The following is an 18,646-nucleotide window of genomic DNA, read 5'->3' as shown; positions in this document are numbered from 1 at the left end:
CAACCAGCACTCTTTGTGTATAACATTCATCAAACCGGAGCTGAAGGGCAGGGCCATCTTACCGAATGGGCATGCTGGGCAGTTGCCCAGGGGCCCGACTTGCCCGGGGGGCCCCACCTGCCCAGCGACCCAGCCCCAGCCAAGCATTAGTCCAGGTTTCCTTGTGCATCCTGCTGCCGAACTTAGCAGGTGGCAAGCCCTGGTCGGCTGCCCTACTGTCAGGCCACTTGGGCCATGGAGGGGGAGCCCACAACTACAGGAATGCCTGTCTGCCTCCATGGGAACAGGCACACACAGGACAGTCAAGTCTGACTCCCGTCCGTGTCGTGTGTGTGTTCACCAGACCCAGCCGCCGAACTTCAAAGCCTGGCACTGCTGTACCAATAAATATCGCCTTTTTCGATAATTTGCATATTTATTTTCGTGTGTGATTGTGTAGGCGGGGCCCCAGTGCACTGCATTGCCCAGGGGCCTTTATTGCTTGTAAGATGGCACTGCTGAAGGGTGCTTTAACCACTTCTGGACCGGAAGGATTTGCCCCCTTAATGACCAGGCCATTTTTTGCGATTCTGCACTGTGTTACTTTAATGGACAATTACACGGTCATGCAACACTGTACCCAAATAAAATTGATGGTCTGTTTTTCCCACAAATAGAGCTTTCTTTTGGTGGTATTTGACCACCTGTGCGATTTTTATTTTTTGCACTATAAACATAAATATAGCGACAATTCTGAAAAAAAAAAAACATTCTGCTATATAGCATTCCCAAAAAAAAAATTAAAAATCAAAATTTTTTAACATTGTCGGCAAATTTTATTTTGTTACATATTTATGGTAAAAAAAAAAAATCGCAATAAGCGTATTTTGATTGGTTTGCGCAAAAGTTATCCCATTTACCAACTACTGGAAAGATTTATGTCATTTTTATTGGGTTTTTTTCTTACTAGTAATGGCGGCGATTTGCAATTTTTTGCGGGACTGCAACATTGTAGCGGACAGATCGGACCCCTAACTGACATTTTTTACACTTTTGGGGGGACCAGTGACATTACTACAGTAAAAATATAGCTACAGCTAAACATTTGCACTGTTACTGACACTGGCAGGGAAGGGGTTAACACAGTAAGTGATCAAGGCAAGACTGCGACATTGCGGCGGACAGATCGGACCCCTGACTGACATTTTTGACACTTTTGGGGGTACCGGTGACATTACTACAGTAATCAGTGCTAAATAATATGCACTGTTACTGTAATAGTGACGTTAGCAGGGAAGGAGTTAACACTGTGGGTGATCAAGGGGTTAAATGTGTACCTAGGGGAGTGTTTCTAACTGTATGGGGGTGGGTTTTGTAAAATTATTACAGAGACCTGTGATCCTACATAGATGGATCACGGGCACTCTGTGATCATTCCAGAGAGAAGAATGGTCAGATGTGTTTACAACAGCTGACCGTCCTTCTCTCTCAGCGGGGGGAATGATCGCAGGTGTCAGGCGGCTGCCCTGTGCATCGGAGTCCCTGCTGACAAGTGGGAGCAGGAGTGCGCCGGCGGCAGTGCGTGCCCGCCCCCTAGCTGCAGGCGCACAACCTACGTAGACCTACGTTGGTTCGCGCAGGAGGGGCTGCCTGCTGCAGTAAAACTGCGGCGGGTGGTCCGAAAGTGGTTAAAGCGGTAGTAAAGTGCTGAAAAAAAAAAGCCTGCAAGACAATAGCATAATGTGCTAATATGCATCGCAAATAGCACATTATAAAATACCCTAAAACGGAGCCCCGGCCACGGCGCCCGCTCACTGACATGACAGGTTCCCTCAGCGTCTCTTCCGGGTTCGCAGTTCCGGGACTGTGAGTGGCCGGAGCCGTGATGGTGTCACATGCGTGGGAGTCCTCCATTCCCGGGAAGGAGCTCTGAAGTTCCGGCACGATACGCCGGACCTACAGAGCGCATGCGTCACTGATGTCAGTGGTTGCATGCAGGGTGAATATCTCCTAAACCGTACATTTTTCTTATTATAGACTTACCTGTAGGTAAAAATCACCAAACTGGGTATAAAACCGCTTTAACCTCTTGCTGACTGTATGACTTACATATACAGGGGCAAGGCGGCTCTCCTGTGCCAGATCATGTACTATGTACCTGATCTGACACTTTGGGGTAGGGGGGCGCACACTCCACCGGTGACCCAGCTGTGCTGTGTTTTAACACAGCCGGTGCTGGCAGTCACCCATTGGCTGCCACCCGTTGATTTAAACACGATCGGAAGACACACAGGACGGAGCCCTGCCTATGTAAACAAGGTAGGGCTCTGTCCTTTCAGCAGGGAAGTAATGGATTTTCTTTCCCTGCAAAGCAGGGAATAAAATGGATTACTTCCCTTAGTAAAATCACCACATATAGTGCACCAAAACACTGGTTAGGCACACATTTAACCCTATGATATCCCTAGATGTTTAAAGGATAAGTCCACCCTAAAACTAAAATTCCCGCATCTATAGACCTCCACGATTTAACAGTAACCTATCCAGCCCTGTAAAAAAAAATCAGTGTACTCACTTTTTTTAAGCCGATCCGACCCGGTCTCCAGCGGCGGAAGCTCTGCAGAGGACACGGCCAACAACGGCTGTGAAATGAATGGGAAGTGACGTCACCCATAGACTTACTATGGGGCTTCCGTTGTCTGCTGTGTCCTCTGCACCCGCCTACACAGTGAAGCTGCAACTGGCAGTTCAGCGTAGGATTGGATCGGATCAGTTTCAAAGAAGGTAAGTATGCTGATTTCTTCTTTACAGGGCTAGATAGGTTAGTGTTAGATTGTGGATGTCTATAGATTCAGGAATTTTAGTGATGGGTTGGACTTTAACCCCTTTCCCAGCCAGTGTCATTAGTACAGTGACAGTGCATATTTTTAGCACTGATCACTGTAGTAGTGTCACTGGTCCCCAAAAAGTGTCAGTTAGTGTCCGAATGTCCACTGCAATATCGCAGTCCTGCTATAAGTCGCTGATCACCGCCATTACTAGTAATTAATAAATAAAAATTACAGTATATATCCCATAGTTTGTAGATGCGATACATTTTTCGCAAACCAATCAATATACACTTATTGAGATTTTTTTTTTTTTTACCAAAAATATGTAGCAGAATGCATATTGGCCTAAATTGATGAAGAAATTAGATTTTTTACATTTTTTTTTTCTTTTTTTAATTGGATATGTTTTAGGCTACGTTCACATGTCAGCGTAGCGATCGCGGGCAGAATCACCGCGATCCGAAAATCATTGCAAATCGCGGGACGCCTGTGCGTTGCCCGTGATTTGCAATAGCACCCCAAACGCTGTGCGATGTTGCCACGATTTGCGCCTGCCGAATCGCGTTTACATCGCGCAGATAATAAATCGCGGGACGCATGATGCCCCAAAGAAGCTCTTGTACCTTTTTTGGGCGTCATGCGCCCCGCAATTTTTTTTTGCGCGATGTTACCGCGATTCGGCAGGCGCAAATCGCGGCAACATCGCACAGCATTTGGGGTGCTATTGCAAATCACGGGCAAAGCACAGGCGTCCCGCGATTTGCAATGATTTTCGGATCGCGGTGATTCTGCCCGCGATCGCTACGCTGACATGTGAACGTAGCCTAAAACATATCCAATTAAAAAAAGAAAAAAAAAATGTAAAAAATCTAATTTCTTCATCAAAATTTGCAATGATTTCCGGATTCTGCCCGCGATCGCTACACTGACATGTGAATGAAGCCTTATAGCAGAAAGTAAAATATATTGTTTTTGTTTCATAATTTTAGGTCTTTTTATTTATAGAGCAACAAATAAAAAACCCAGTAGTGATGAAAAACCACCAAAAGAAAGCTCTATTTGTGGGAAAAAAAAGGACATAATCACCGCATGACTGTGCAATTGTCATTTAAATAATTGCAGTGCCGTAATGCAAAAAATGGTAAATTCCGGAGGTCAAGAGAAAGCTGCTCTAAGCTTGCCGAAAGCCTTTCAAAAGCTTGCTGAAAGTTTCATAAAAGCTTGCTTTTCACGCTGCTCTTATACAAGCTGAAGCCCATGTGAAACAGGCCGTAGAATCAAGTTTGCGTGCTATTGCATTTTTTTTTGGTCAGGACATTTTATACATTAACACGCATGATTTATTATTTTTTTTTTGTGGTTTTGTGGACGTCTTCATCACAGAGCTTAGTTGTGAATAAATACACAAGTTTGCGATATTTCATCTGGATTTACGTAGGCCACAAAGCGGCACGCCCTGTTGGTAAACACTCAGCACTGCGCTGTCCGCTACAGAAACCCATCATTGTGTCAACAGTTTGCAACCCGTGATGCGCTGTGTGTGTAGGATTAGCCGCTGTTTGCATAGCGAAAACTTGTCTAAGTAGAAGCCAGTAGCTGCTCAATAATTACTGCATCCCGGATGGAGCTTCTGTTCTATATCCGTGATTACCCATTCCTCCGTCTTCTACAAATGTCCGGGGTAAGGAGCTTGTCACACCGGAAGAATAAGATATGCCGTGAAATTTATTATAAAAAGTTATATCAATGCCCGCATCCTCCACCAAAAAAAAAAAGTTATACGTTATTTATGTATATATAAATAAAATATATTAATGTGCAGGTAAAGGCAGGCGTCCCAATACTTTTAACAATATAGTGTATGTGTTATTTCATATTTATTTTATTAGACATAAATAACATATATATACATATATATATATATATATATATATATATATATATATATATATATATATATATATATATATATATATATATATATATACACATATATATATATATATATATATGCATATATATATATATATATATATATATATATATATATACGTGTATATATATGCATATATATATATATATATATATATATATATATATATATATATATATATATATATACAGTGGGTACGGAAAGTATTCAGACCCCCTTAAATTTTTCACTCTTTGTTATATTGCAGCCATTTGCTAAAATCATTTAAGTTCATTCTTCTTCCTCATGAATGTACACATAGCACCCCATACTGACAGAAAAACACAGAATTGTTGACATTGTTGCAGATTTATTAAAAAAGAAAAACTGAAATATCACATGGTCCTAAGTATTCAGACCCTTTGCTCAGTATTTAGTAGAAGCCCCCTTTTGATCTAATACAGCCAGGAGTCTTTTTGGGAAAGATGCAACAAGTCTTTCACACCTGGATTTGGGGATCCTCTGCCATTCCTCCTTGCAGATCCTCTCCAGTTCTGTCAGGTTGGATGGTAAACGTTGGTGGACAGCCATTTTTAGGTCTCTCCAGAGATGCTCAATTGGGTTTAAGTCAGGGCTCTGGCTGGGCCATTGAAGAACAGTCACGGAGTTGTTGTGAAGCCACTCCTTCGTTATTTTAGCTGTGTGCTTAGGGTCATTGTCTTGTTGGATGGTAAACCTTCGGCCCAGTCTGAGGTCCAGAGCACTCTGGAGAAGGTTTTTGTCCAGGATATCCCTGTACTTGGCCGCATTCATCTTTCCCTCGATTGCAACCAGTCGTCCTGTCCCTGCAGCTGAAAAACACCCCCACAGCATGATGCTGCCACCACCATGCTTCACTGTTGGGACTGTATTGGACAGGTGATGAGCAGTGCCTGGTTTTCTCCACACATACCGCTTAGAATTAAGGCCAAAAAGTTCTATTTTGGTCTCATCAGACCAGAGAATCTTATTTCTCACCATCTTGGAGTCCTTCAGGTGTTTTTTTTAGCAAACTCCATGCGGGCTTTCATGTGTCTTACACTGAGGAGAGGCTTCCGTCGGGCCACTCTGCCGTAAAGCCCCGACTGGTGGAGGGCTGCAGTGATGGTTGACTTTCTACAACTTTCTCCCATCTCCTGACTGCATCTCTGGAGCTCAGCCACAGTGATCTTTGGGTTCTTCTTTACCTCTCTCACCAAGGCTCTTCTCCCCCGATAGCTCAGTTTGGCCGGACGGCCAGCTCTAGGAAGGGTTCTGGTCGTCCCAAACATCTTCCATTTGAGGATTATGGAGGCAACTGTGCTCTTAGGAACCTTAAGTGCAGCAGAAATCTTTTTGTAACCTTGGCCAGATCTGTGCCTTGCCACAATTCTGTCTCTGAGCTCTTCAGGCAGTTCCTTTGACCTCATGATTCTCATTTGCTCTGACATGCATTGTGATCTGGAAGGTCTTATATAGACAGGTGTGTGGCTTTCCTAATCAAGTCCAATCAGTATAATCAAACACAGCTGGACTCAAATGAAGGTGTAGAACCATCTCAAGGATGATCAGAAGAAATGGAAAGCACCTGAGTTAAATATATGAGTGTCACAGCAAAGGGTCTGAATACTTAGGATCATGTGATATTTCAGTTTTTCTTTTTTAATAAATCTGCAACAATGTCAACAATTCTGTGTTTTTCTGTCAGTATGGGGTGCTATGTGTACATTCATGAGGAAGAAGAATGAACTTAAATGATTTTAGCAAATGGCTGCAATATAACAAAGAGTGAAAAATATAAGGGGGTCTGAATACTTTCCGTACCCACTGTATATATATATATATATATATATACACGTGTATATATATATGTGTGTATATATATATATATATATATATATATATATATATATATATATATATACATACATACATACATACGTATATATATGCATATATGTGTTATTTATGTCTAATAAAATAAATATGAAATAACACATACACTATATTGTTAAAAGTATTGGGACGCCTGCCTTTACCTGCATATTAACTTTAACCACTTGCCAACCGCCCGCCGCAGTTTTACTGCGGCAGACTGGCTCGGCTGCGCGAAACAACGTAGTAGTACTACGTCGGTTGCGCGCGTAGGCCTGGGCGGCACACTCCTGCCCCCCTATAGGCAGCAGAAATGCAGATGCATGGGGCCGGCGGCCGCGATTGCTGCCAGGCACCCGCGATCGCTCCCCGCTGAGAGAGAAGAACAGTCAGCTGTTGTAAACACTAGCAGAGAGACCACCATGTTTCAGGCGGGCAGTGCTGGACTTTCTTTTTAGAAAAATGTGACAAGCTTTGCAAACTAGGTGTTATGCGCACACCTTGTAATAAAGGGCTTTTTATGAAAAATAAAGATTCTTTACAAATAATTAAAAATATATAAACAGTTAATGTGGAAAATTAAATATAATGGACCAAAAGCCATTATAGCTTCTATTCAATGTGAATCTGTAATAGTGCTATACTAAAACTGAACACAATTCCTAAAAATAGGTAATAAGGGGTGCCTAGACATCTTCTGCTCTCCGAGGAACTGTAAAATCTGGAACACAAGGCATGCTCAGGTTAAAGTTCACCTATGGTATACAGTATCTTACAAAAGTGAGTACGCCCCTCACATTTTTGTAAATATTTTATTCTATCTTTTCATATGACAACACTGAAGAAATTACACTTTGCTACAATGTAAAGTAGTGAGTGTACAGCTTGTATAAGCGCCGGTTCACACTGCAGCGACGCTACTTCGCACCGCGACCTCGGAGCGGCCGCCACGGTCTTTATAACATTGAAGTCTATGGCGGTCGCCTCCGGGTGGCCCCAAAGAAGCTCCGGATCCTTTTTCTAGGTCGGAGCGACTTGTGTCGCTCCTATTAGAACGGGTCCGCAGCTTCCCTATGGGAGGCGACCTGCGGCGACCTGTGAAGTGACCAGGTCGCCTCACAGGTCGCCCTAGTGTGAACCGGCACTTACAGTGTAAATTTGCTGTCCCCTCAAAATAACTCACTTTTTTGAGATCTGTATATAATGGAAAAGGAAAAGATAAAGTCTTGTTTATTAAAATTGATAGAATAATGGTGACTAAAGACTGGAGACAGAGGGGTCTGGAATACGTAAAAAGAGACGTGGGAGAGGGAGTACAACAAAGGACTGGAGTGGCAAAAAAAAAAAAAGAAGGGTACATGGGTAGTGGGATATACTGTAGGGGGAAATATACTGTTTAGAAATATCTGAAATACTTTTTTATCTGTGTGTATTTATTAAAAAAGAATAGCGCACACATGCAAAAGAAATGACTATCAAATATGAAGACAATCCATTAATAAAAATGGGGATTTAGGAGGATCCCCTTATAGTGCATTAGCACATCTCTCCCAGCAAGGAGTGTTGTCTCCAAGGGTAAGAGAGGCTGGATTCATCCTTTTTTATGGATAGTGTAGGACCCACTGATAATGGGGTACTTTGACGTAGTGGTGGACTTGAGCACTATATGGCCATATGGTGGGACCAAATCCCCATTTTTATTCATGGATTGTCTTCATATTTGATAGTCATTTCTTTTGCATGTGTGCGCTATTCTTTTTTAATATGCATGCCGCTTGGTTCATAGCTGCACCAGCTTTAGAAATACATGTTCCGGGTTTGCTCCCCCAACTTTTTGCTTGTGTGTATTTATTGCAGTGAAAATGAATAAAATGTATCTAAAAAAAATAAACATTTGATAGAATAATTGCTGTAAGGCTCGGTTCACACTTGTGCGATGCGGGAACACTGCGAATTCGCAGCCTGTACCCGCATCGCATCCGCACATCTGGCAGTTCACACTGCCATATGCGATACGCATGGGGTGTCAATTAAATGTTAACGACACCCCCAGTTTGATTGCATATCGCAGTGCGATCTGACAGTTCGCACAGGATCGGATCGCACAAGTGTGAACCACTGTGCGATCCGATTCTGAGGCGGCTCAAAAAATGCCTCCTGTGCGTCTTTGGTGCGGATGCAGTGCGAATTCAGCCATACAAAGTGTATGGCTGAATTCGCATCCGCACATGAGATTGCATGTAATGAAGGAGCAGTGCGCTCCGAATTACATGCAATCTCGCAAGTCGCAATAATGTGAACCGGCACGAATACTCAAAAAATGTTGCCTGTTTGTAATCCAGGGATCCCAGATTTTTCTAAATGTATCAATTTGATCAAATAAAGTGGCAGCTCATTTCTCATAAGGGAAATACCATGACATTTTATCTTTAATCTGTGCTATTGTTGGCATCCCTGATTTCCATGCCTTTGATAAAGTTTGTTTAGCTGCTGTAAAAATAAAGGAGAATTATTTAAATGGATAAGGGGTAATAAGGTCATAAGAACTTTTGGAGATGTGAATTTTTAATGTGAAGCTGCTCTGATGCCCCGTAAAAAGGTTGCACCGCTTCTGCCACAGACATGCCCAAAGGATTCCTGGTGAAGAGAAGTAAAAAGTCCCTGCCGCTGACCTACTGATTGCGGGTTGAGGACAAGGAAAAAGCGCAGAACGTTTCTGCAAAGTGTTATAGATAAACCTGCATGTTTCTCTTAGTGTTCATGTTGCTTATTATAGCAGGGGGGGGGGGAGTACCGCGCTTTAAAGGTGCTTAGTGAAAATAAATTAGTGCATATTATTCATATAGATAAAATTGCTTTCAGTGCTTCCAAATATATTAATCATATAAATCCCTATGTGCTTGAATAAAATACTGTTGACTAAGAGATGAATAAATTATCTCAGTGCATAAATATATCTAATAAGTGATGTAAATATAAATTAATAAATTAAATTTCTCTTCAATACATAAATGTTATCTTATAGGTGATGTAACAATTAGTGCTTAATATAATCCGCAATCCTTATATAAAAATGTTATAAAAATTATTAATAAAGTGCCAGTGATAAAGTTGTATAATAGTGCTTTTTTTAAAATTATATAATTCAAAAGGTGGTAAAGTGCTAGAGTGTCCTTGAAATAAGTTAAATAAATAAATAAAGCAATGTGTGTTCAAAAAACTCTTCTTTTCCAATTCTCATGCAGGTGCTCTTCCATGCAGTGGCCACTAGGTGTCCTAAGCGCTCACCTCAATTGCCTTTACAATAAGCCTTGTGTTATTTGCTTTTGTATGGTATTTCCTCCTTCTCTATGGCGTGTAGGTCCCGCTAGTGATACTCGAAAACTCTCCTTTGTGGACCGTTATTCCAGGGGGTATGTGTGGTACCGTTGTATCTCCAAAAACAAATGGGCCACAATAGTGAAGTACCGTTGATAATTTATTTAAAATAGATTTTGAAATCAAACTCACATTATATTCCGTCTTTCTAATTGCATAACACTCGTATTGCCGCTACGTCACTTCCGGTTTGGCGTCCTACGCGTTACGCTGCGTGCCCACACAGCTTCTTCCAGGGATCCTGTGTGGGCACGCAGCGTAACGCGTAGGACGCCAAACCGGAAGTGACGTAGCGGCAATACGAGTGTTATGCAATTGGAAAGACGGAATATAATGTGAGTTTGATTTCAAAATCTATTTTAAATAAATTATCAACGGTACTTCACTATTGTGGCCCATTTGTTTTTGGAGATACAACGGTACCACACATACCCCCTGGAATACCGCTCCACAAAGGAGAGTTTTCGGGTATCACTAGCGGGACCTACACGCCATAGAGAAGGAGGAAATACCATACAAAAGCAAATAACACAAGGCTTATTGTAAAGGCAATTGAGGTGAGCGCTTAGGACACCTAGTGGCCACTGCATGGAAGAGCACCTGCATGAGAATTGGAAAAGAAGAGTTTTTTGAACCCACATTGCTTTATTTATTTATTTATTTAACTTATTTCAAGGACACTCTAGCACTTTACCACCTTTTGAATTACATAATTTTAAAAAAAGCACTATTATACAACTTTATCACTGGCACTTTATTAATAATTTTTATAACATTTTTTATATAAGGATTGCGGATTATATTAAGCACTAATTGTTACATCACCTATAAGATAACATTTATGTATTGAAGAGAAAATTAATTTATTAATTTATATTTACATCACTTATTAGATATATTTATGCACTGAGATAATTTATTCATCTATTAGTCAACGGTATTTTATTCAAGCACATAGGGATTTATATGATTAATATATTTGGAAGCACTGAAAGCAATTTTATCTATATGAATAATATGCACTAATTTATTTTCACTAAGCACCTTTAAAGCGCGGTACCCCCCCCCCCCCCCCCCCGCTATAAATATCTGTATTGTGTAGGTTACCAATAACAGTACCTGCAGCATTAAAGGAGATAAGGAGTTCATAAAGAGTGACAGCGCGAGAATTTCACCAACCCATTACATGATGCTTATTATTCTTTTTCTCTTTTTTTTTCAGTTTTGATGTTGAAAATGGCCCAAGTGCAGGACGCAGCCCCCTGGACCACCAGGTCAGTCCTGGTTCTGGACTTGTGCTGCACACAAACTTCCCCAGCCACAACCAGAGACGGGAATCCTTCCTGTACCGCTCGGACAGCGACTATGACCTCTCACCAAAGACCATGTCTAGGAACTCCTCGGCTGCAAGTGAGCAGTAAGTCTAAAGTCCATGAATATCTGTTGGTGGGTCTAAATTAGGGGATTGGAGGACCTAAATTACGAGGAGCAATTACAAGTGCTTAACCTATTCTCCCTGGAGAAAAGAAGCCTGAGAGGGGACATAATAGCAATTTACAAATACCTCAATGGTGATCACAGCATAGGAAAAAAACTATTTAGTCTTAGGGAGTGTAAGAGCACACAGGGCCACACAATGAGATTACAGGAGAAGCGGTTTAACCTTAAGCTGCGTAAGGGGTTCTTCTCTGTCAGGGCGGTAAGAATGTGGAACTCTCTTCCACAGATGGTGGTATCAGCGGGGAGTATCAATACTTTTAAAAGACTCTTGGACGTGCATCTCAAAGAACACAATATTCAGGGATATGGGAAATGAATATCATGCATAACTGACACACACACACCTACACGGGTTGAAGTGGATGGACTGTTGTCTTTATTCAACCTCGACTACTATGTAACTATGTAAATATGTAACTAAATGTCTTATTTGTTTCTTTAATGCTAAACTCAGCTAAAAAAAAAAAATCTGATTTGATTGCTCCCTCCACCTTCCTCGGGTTCCAAACCTTTAATACTCATTTAGGCCACATGTACACTGGGCATTTTAACCGGTTGCTGACCACACGCCGTGTATTTACTGAAGCAGTGTGTGGCTCCCCCAGGCAAACCGACGTAGGACTACATCGGTCGCAAACAGGGAGCTAGGGAGCGAGCGCGTGCCACCGGCGGTGCGCTCCTGCTCCCACTCGGCAGCGGGGAAGCCGATGCACGTGTCAGGCGGCTCTGATTGCCGTCTGACACCCGCGATCGTTCCCCGCTGAGAGAGAAGGATGGTCAGCTGTTGTAAACACAACTGACCGTTCTTCTCCCTGGAATGATCACAGAGCTCCTGTGATCCTTCTATATAGGATCACATGTCTCTATGGTCATTTCAAAGCCACGCCCCCCACAGTTAGAATCACTCCCCTAGGCGCACACTTAACCCGTTGATCACCCAAAATGTTAACCCCTTCCTTCCAGTGTCAATATTATAGTAAAAGTGCATATTTTTAGCACTGAAGTATTGTCACTGGTCCCCTCAAAAGTGTGAAAAATGTCAGTCAGGGGTCCGATCTGTTCTCCACAATGTTGCAGTCCTGCTAAAAATCACTGATTGCCGCCATTACTAATAAAAAAGAAAAAAAAAAACAATAAAAATGACATAAATCTTTCCCGTAGTTTGTAGACGCTATAACTTTTGCGCAAACCAATCAAAATACGCTTATTGCGATTTTTTGTACCAAAAATAGCAGAAAACAAATTTGCCTAAAATGTTAAAAATGTATTTTTTATTTTTTGGGAATGTCATATAGCAGAATGTGAAAAATATTGTTTTTTTTTTTTTTTTCAGAATTGTCGCTCTTTTTTTGTTTATAGCGCAAAAAATAAAAATCGCACAGGTGATCAAATACCACCAAAAGAAAGCTCTATTTGTGGGAAAAAAAGGACATCAATTTTATTTAAGTACAGCGTCGCATGACTGCCCAATTGCCCGTTAAAGTAGCGCAGTGCCGAATTGCAAAATATGGCCTGGTCATTAAGGGGGAAAATCTTCCAGTTCAGAAGTAGTTAATTGTCAGGATCCTGGTGAATTATTTTGGTGGGCTGTTTTTACATTTTTAAAACACAGATAATTGAAGAAATGATTAAAAAAAAAAACTGGTCAGTAATAAGTAATAATTCTCCAACGTGTGCTTGAATAGCTCCACTGGAGGGCAGGCGAGGCATTGGGAGTCTAATAGAACCCCAATGTCTTCATAAAGAGGACCTGTCACCTGCGCACCCTATCGCATAGGCGGCTTGTTAGCCCCCTTGTGTTAGCAGTAAAGTTATAACATTCAAAAAAAAGAAAAGAAAAATCAAAAAAGTTAAAAAAAAAAATCTAAAATAAACAAAAATATATATTTTTAAACACCCCCTATAAAAGGGGGTACATAGTGCAAGCATGTGTATGTAAACATCAATCCTGCCTTACATGTGAGGTACCGTCAGGGCAAGAGCGATCATTTTAGTGCCATAATTCATGGTGAACTCTAAACCGATAACCAGTGAGGGCTTTTTAAAGTGCCGCCTATGGAGAATTTTGGGTACTATAGTTTTTGCAATTTCATGGTTGTGCACAATTTTAAGGCTTGACATGTTTGGTATTTATTTACTCGATGCAACCCATGATCACCATGTATAAATACATAAGGGGGGGATATGATCACCATGGATAAATACATAAGGGGGGATATGATCTCCATGTATAAATACATAAGGGGGGATATGATCTCCATGTATAAATACATAAGGGGGGATATGATCTCCATGTATAAATACATAAGAGGGGGATATGATCTCCATGTATAAATACATAAGAGGGGGATGTGATCTCCATGTATAAATACATAAGGGGGGGGGATATGATCTCCATGTATAAATACATAAGAGGGGGATATGATCTCCATGTATAAATACATAAGGGGGGATATGATCACCATGTATAAATACATAAGGGGGGATATGATCACCATGGATAAATACATAAGAGGGGGGGGGGGATATGATCACCATGTATAAATACATAAGAGGGGGGGGGGATATGATCACCATGTATAAATACATAAGGGGGGGATATGATCTCCATGTATAAATACATAAGAGGGGGATATGATCTCTATGTATAAATACATAAGGGGGGATATGATCTCCATGTATAAATACATAAGAGGGGGGTATGATCTCCATGTATAAATACATAAGGGGGGATATGATCTCCATGTATAAATACATAAGGGGGGGATATGATCACCATGTATAAATACATAAGGGGGATATGATCACCATGTATAAATACATAAGGGGGGATATGATCACCATGGATAAATACATAAGGGGGGATATGATCTCTATGTATAAATACATAAGGGGGGATATGATCACCATGTATAAATACATAAGGGGGAATATGATCACCATGTATAAATACATAAGGGGGGATATGATCACCATGTATAAATACATAAGGGGGGATATGATCATCATTTATAAATACATAAGGGGGGATATGATCTCCATTCATAAATACATAAGGGGGGGGATATGATCACCATGTATAAATACACAAGGGGGGATATGATCTCCATTTATAAATACATAAGGGGGGGGGATATGATCTTCATTTATAAATACATAAGGGGGGGATATTGTCACCATGCATAAATACATAAGAGGGGATAAGATCTCCATGTATAAATACATAAGGGGGGGTATGATCTCCATGTATAAATACATAAGGGGGGGTATGATCTCCATGTATAAATACATAAGGGGGGATATGATCACCATGTATAAATACATAAGGGGGGATATGATCACCATGTATAAATACACAAGGGGGGATATGCTCTCCATGTATAAATACATAAGGGGGGATATGATCACCATGTATAAATACATAAGGGGGGATATGATCACCATGTATAAATACATAAGGGGGGATATGCTCTCCATGTATAAATATACAAGGGGGGATATGATCACCATGTATAAATACATAAGGGGGGGATATGATCACCATGTATAAATACATAAGGGGGGATATGATCACCATGTATAAATACATAAGGGGGGATATGATCACCATGTATAAATACATTGTTGGTCTATACAGTGAACTTGGTTTAGAGGTATTCACTTTCAGGTCATTAAAGAGGACAAGGGGGAATTCTTTGAGTATGGAGGAAAATTGATTTAACCTTCACATACAGAAAGGCTTCTTTACAGTAAGAGCTGTGAAGATGTGAAATAGACTCAGGAGTTACCGTATTTCTGGACAGCTCAGTGAGGTGCTTTAAAAAGTTGCAGGATGCTCCTAAATCACAAACTATCACTGCATATTAACATTTATAGATAACAAAATCAGAGATTGTTGATCCGGGGACGATCCAGTTGCCTCCCGGGGGATCAGAAATTAATTTTCTTTCCCCTTCTGGAGCAAATTGCTTCATATGGGTTTTTTTTTTTTTTTTTGCTTTACTCTGGATTAACTGTATGTATATGATTCTATATATGGAGGTTTTCAGTTTATCTATGTATTATTTTTTTCTATTGGTTGAAATAGATGGACTTGTGTCTTTTTTTCATCTCCGTGGATTGACAATCCAAGTCAAAGTTACACATAATTTATTTTGTTAAAATTTATTTTGTTAAATGTATATTTCAAGTATTTTTAACCTGCTTTTTTATATTTTTAGGCATGGGGATGACCTGATTGTTACTCCATTTGCCCAGGTATGTACCCACGTGTAACCTTAAGACTTCTCTGTACATTTGATGCATGGAAGTATTTTGTTAAAGCGGTTCTTAAGGCAGAAGGTTTTTTTTTTTATCTTAATGCATTCTATCCATTAAGATAAAAAACCTTCTTTGTGCAGCAGCCCCCCCCCCCCTCCCCAATACTTACCTGAGCCCCATCTCAATCCAGCGATGTTGCACGAGGGACTCTGCTGTCCGGAACTCTACCTCCTGATTGGCTGAGACACACTGCAGGAGCCATTTATTCAAACTCAGTGAGCCAATGAGAAGAGCAGGGGGGCAGGGCAGAGCTGTGGCTCTGTGTCTAAATGTACACCCGAAGCAGCGGCTGCCCCCATAGCTGCTTGCTGTTGGGGCACTCTGCAGGAGGGAGAAGCCAGGAGTGTCTACGAGGGACCTGAAAAGAGGAGGATGTGCAAAACAACTGCACAGAGCAGATAAGTATAACATGTTTGTTATTTTCAAGCAAAAAAAGCAAGGCTTTATTATCACTTTAGGTTTTTGTCTTCAATAAGTTATCATGGTTTAAGCCCCTGGTGCACAATTTGTGGCCCTTAGGTATATGATGTGTGGCCCTCTGACCTCAGCAATTTATAGCAGAAACATTGATTAGGACAGTGATGGTGAACCTTTGCATCCCAGATGTTTTGGAACTCCATTTCCCATGATGCTCACCTACACTGCAGAGTGCATGAACATCATGGGAAATGTAGTTCCAAAACATCTGGGATGCCAAGGTTTGCCATCACTGGATTAGGATAATAGCATTGATCATTACCAACCTCATGTAACATCTTCTCAGTTCCAAATTGTCTCCTGCAGCCAGTGGTGGCTGGTGCTCAAAATTTTGGGGGGGGGGGGGGGTGCGCAAACAGAAAAATGAGTGACCAGCGTGCCCCCAATCAATGCAGAGTGCCACAGCGTGCCCCCAATCAATGCAGGGTGCCACAGCGTGCCCCCAATCAATGCAGAGTGCCACAGTGTGCCCCCCAATCAATGCAGAGCGCCACACCGTGCCCCCCCAATCAATGCAGAGTGCCACAGCGTGCCCCCTAATCAATGCAGAGCCCCACCGCGTGCCCCCAATCAATGCAGAGCGCCACAGCATGCCCCCCCAATCAACGCAGAGTGCCACAGCATTGTCCCCAATCATTGCAGAGTGCCACAGCATTGTTGACCAAATTGTCTCCTGCAGCCAGTGGTGGCTGGTGCTCAAAATTGTTTTGGGGGGGGGGCGCAAACAGAAAAATGAGTGACCAGCGTGCCCCCAATCAATGCAGAGTGCCACAGCGTGCCCCCAATCAATGCAGGGTGCCACAGCGTGCCCCCAATCAATGCAGAGTGCCACAGTGTGCCCCCCAATCAATGCAGAGCACCACACCGTGCCCCCCCAATCAATGCAGAGTGCCACAGCGTGCCCCCTAATCAATGCAGAGCCCCACCGCGTGCCCCCAATCAATGCAGAGCGCCACAGCATGCCCCCCCAATCAACGCAGAGTGCCACAGCATTGTCCCCAATCATTGCAGAGTGCCACAGCATTGTTGACCAAATTGTCTCCTGCAGCCAGTGGTGGCTGGTGCTCAAAATTTTTTTGGGGGGGGGGCGCAAACAGAAAAATGAGTGACCAGCGTGCCCCCAATCAATGCAGAGTGCCACAGCGTGCCCCCAATCAATGCAGGGTGCCACAGCGTGCCCCCAATCAATGCAGAGTGCCACAGTGTGCCCCCCAATCAATGCAGAGCGCCACACCGTGCCCCCCCAATCATTGCAGAGTGCCACAGCGTGCCCCCTAATCAATGCAGAGCCCCACCGCGTGCCCCCAATCAATGCAGAGCGCCACAGCATGCCCCCCCAATCAACGCAGAGTGCCACAGCATTGTCCCCAATCATTGCAGAGTGCCACAGCATTGTTGACCAAATTGTCTCCTGCAGCCAGTGGTGGCTGGTGCTCAAAATTTTTTTGGGGGGGGGCGCAAACAGAAAAATGAGTGACCAGCGTGCCCCCAATCAATGCAGAGTGCCACAGCGTGCCCCCAATCAATGCAGGGTGCCACAGCGTGCCCCCAATCAATGCAGAGTGCCACAGCGTGCCCCCCAATCAATGCAGAGCGCCACAGCGTGCCCCCCAATCAATGCAGAGCCCCACCGCGTGCCCTCAATCAATGCAGAGTGCCACAGCGTGCCCCCAATCAACGCAGAGCGCCACAGCATTGTCCCCAATCATTGCAGAGTGCCACAGCATTGTCCCCAATCATTGCAGAGCACCACAGCATTGTCCCCAATCATTGCGGAGCACCACAGCATTGTCCCCAATCATTGCAGAGCGCTACAGTATTGTCCCCAATCATTGCAGAGCGCCACAGCATTGTCCCCAATCAATGCAGAGTGCCACAGCATTGTCCCCAATAATTGCAGAGCGCCACAGCATTGTCCCCAATCAATACAGAGCGCCACAGCATTGTCCCAATAATTGCAGAGCGCCACAGCATTGTCCCCAATCATTGCAGAGCGCCACAGCATTGTCCCCAATCAATGCAGAGCGCCACAGCATTGTCCCCAATCATTGCAGAGTGCCACAGTATTGTCCCCAATCAATGCAGAGTGCCACAGTATTGTCCCCAATCAATGCAGAGCGCCACAGCATTGTCCCCAATCAATACAGAGCGCCACAGCATTGTCCCCAATAATTGCAGAGCGCCACAGCATTGTCCCCAATCATTGCAGAGCGCCACAGCATTGTCCCCAATAATTGCAGAGCGTCACAGCATTGTCCCCAATCATTGCAGAGCGCCACAGCGTGCCTCCCTCAATGCAGTGTGGGCTCCCCCCCCCCCCCCCAGACCAATGCACTTACCTGGCGGCGGCTTCTCT

At 42.8% G+C, this 18,646-nt stretch overlaps 1 protein-coding gene across 3 annotated transcripts in view; it reads left to right on the top strand.

Moving 5' to 3' along the window:
• PDE4B (phosphodiesterase 4B) overlaps positions 1-18,646 on the top strand; it is a 711,253-nt gene that overhangs the window by 474,962 nt on the left and 217,645 nt on the right. For all 3 annotated transcript variants that reach the window (XM_082264993.1, XM_082264994.1, XM_082264995.1), the window contains 2 exons: positions 11,216-11,410; positions 15,714-15,750. In XM_082264993.1, coding sequence (XP_082121119.1) covers positions 11,216-11,410; positions 15,714-15,750 — 232 coding nt within the window. The remainder of the gene's footprint in view (positions 1-11,215; positions 11,411-15,713; positions 15,751-18,646) is intronic.

Source organism: Pelophylax lessonae (genome assembly GCF_965119305.1).
Source record: "Pelophylax lessonae genome assembly, chromosome: 8".
Taxonomy (NCBI): domain Eukaryota; kingdom Metazoa; phylum Chordata; class Amphibia; order Anura; family Ranidae; genus Pelophylax; species Pelophylax lessonae.
Note: the sequence above shows the minus strand (reverse complement) of the source record. Positions and strands in the feature narration are given on the sequence as shown.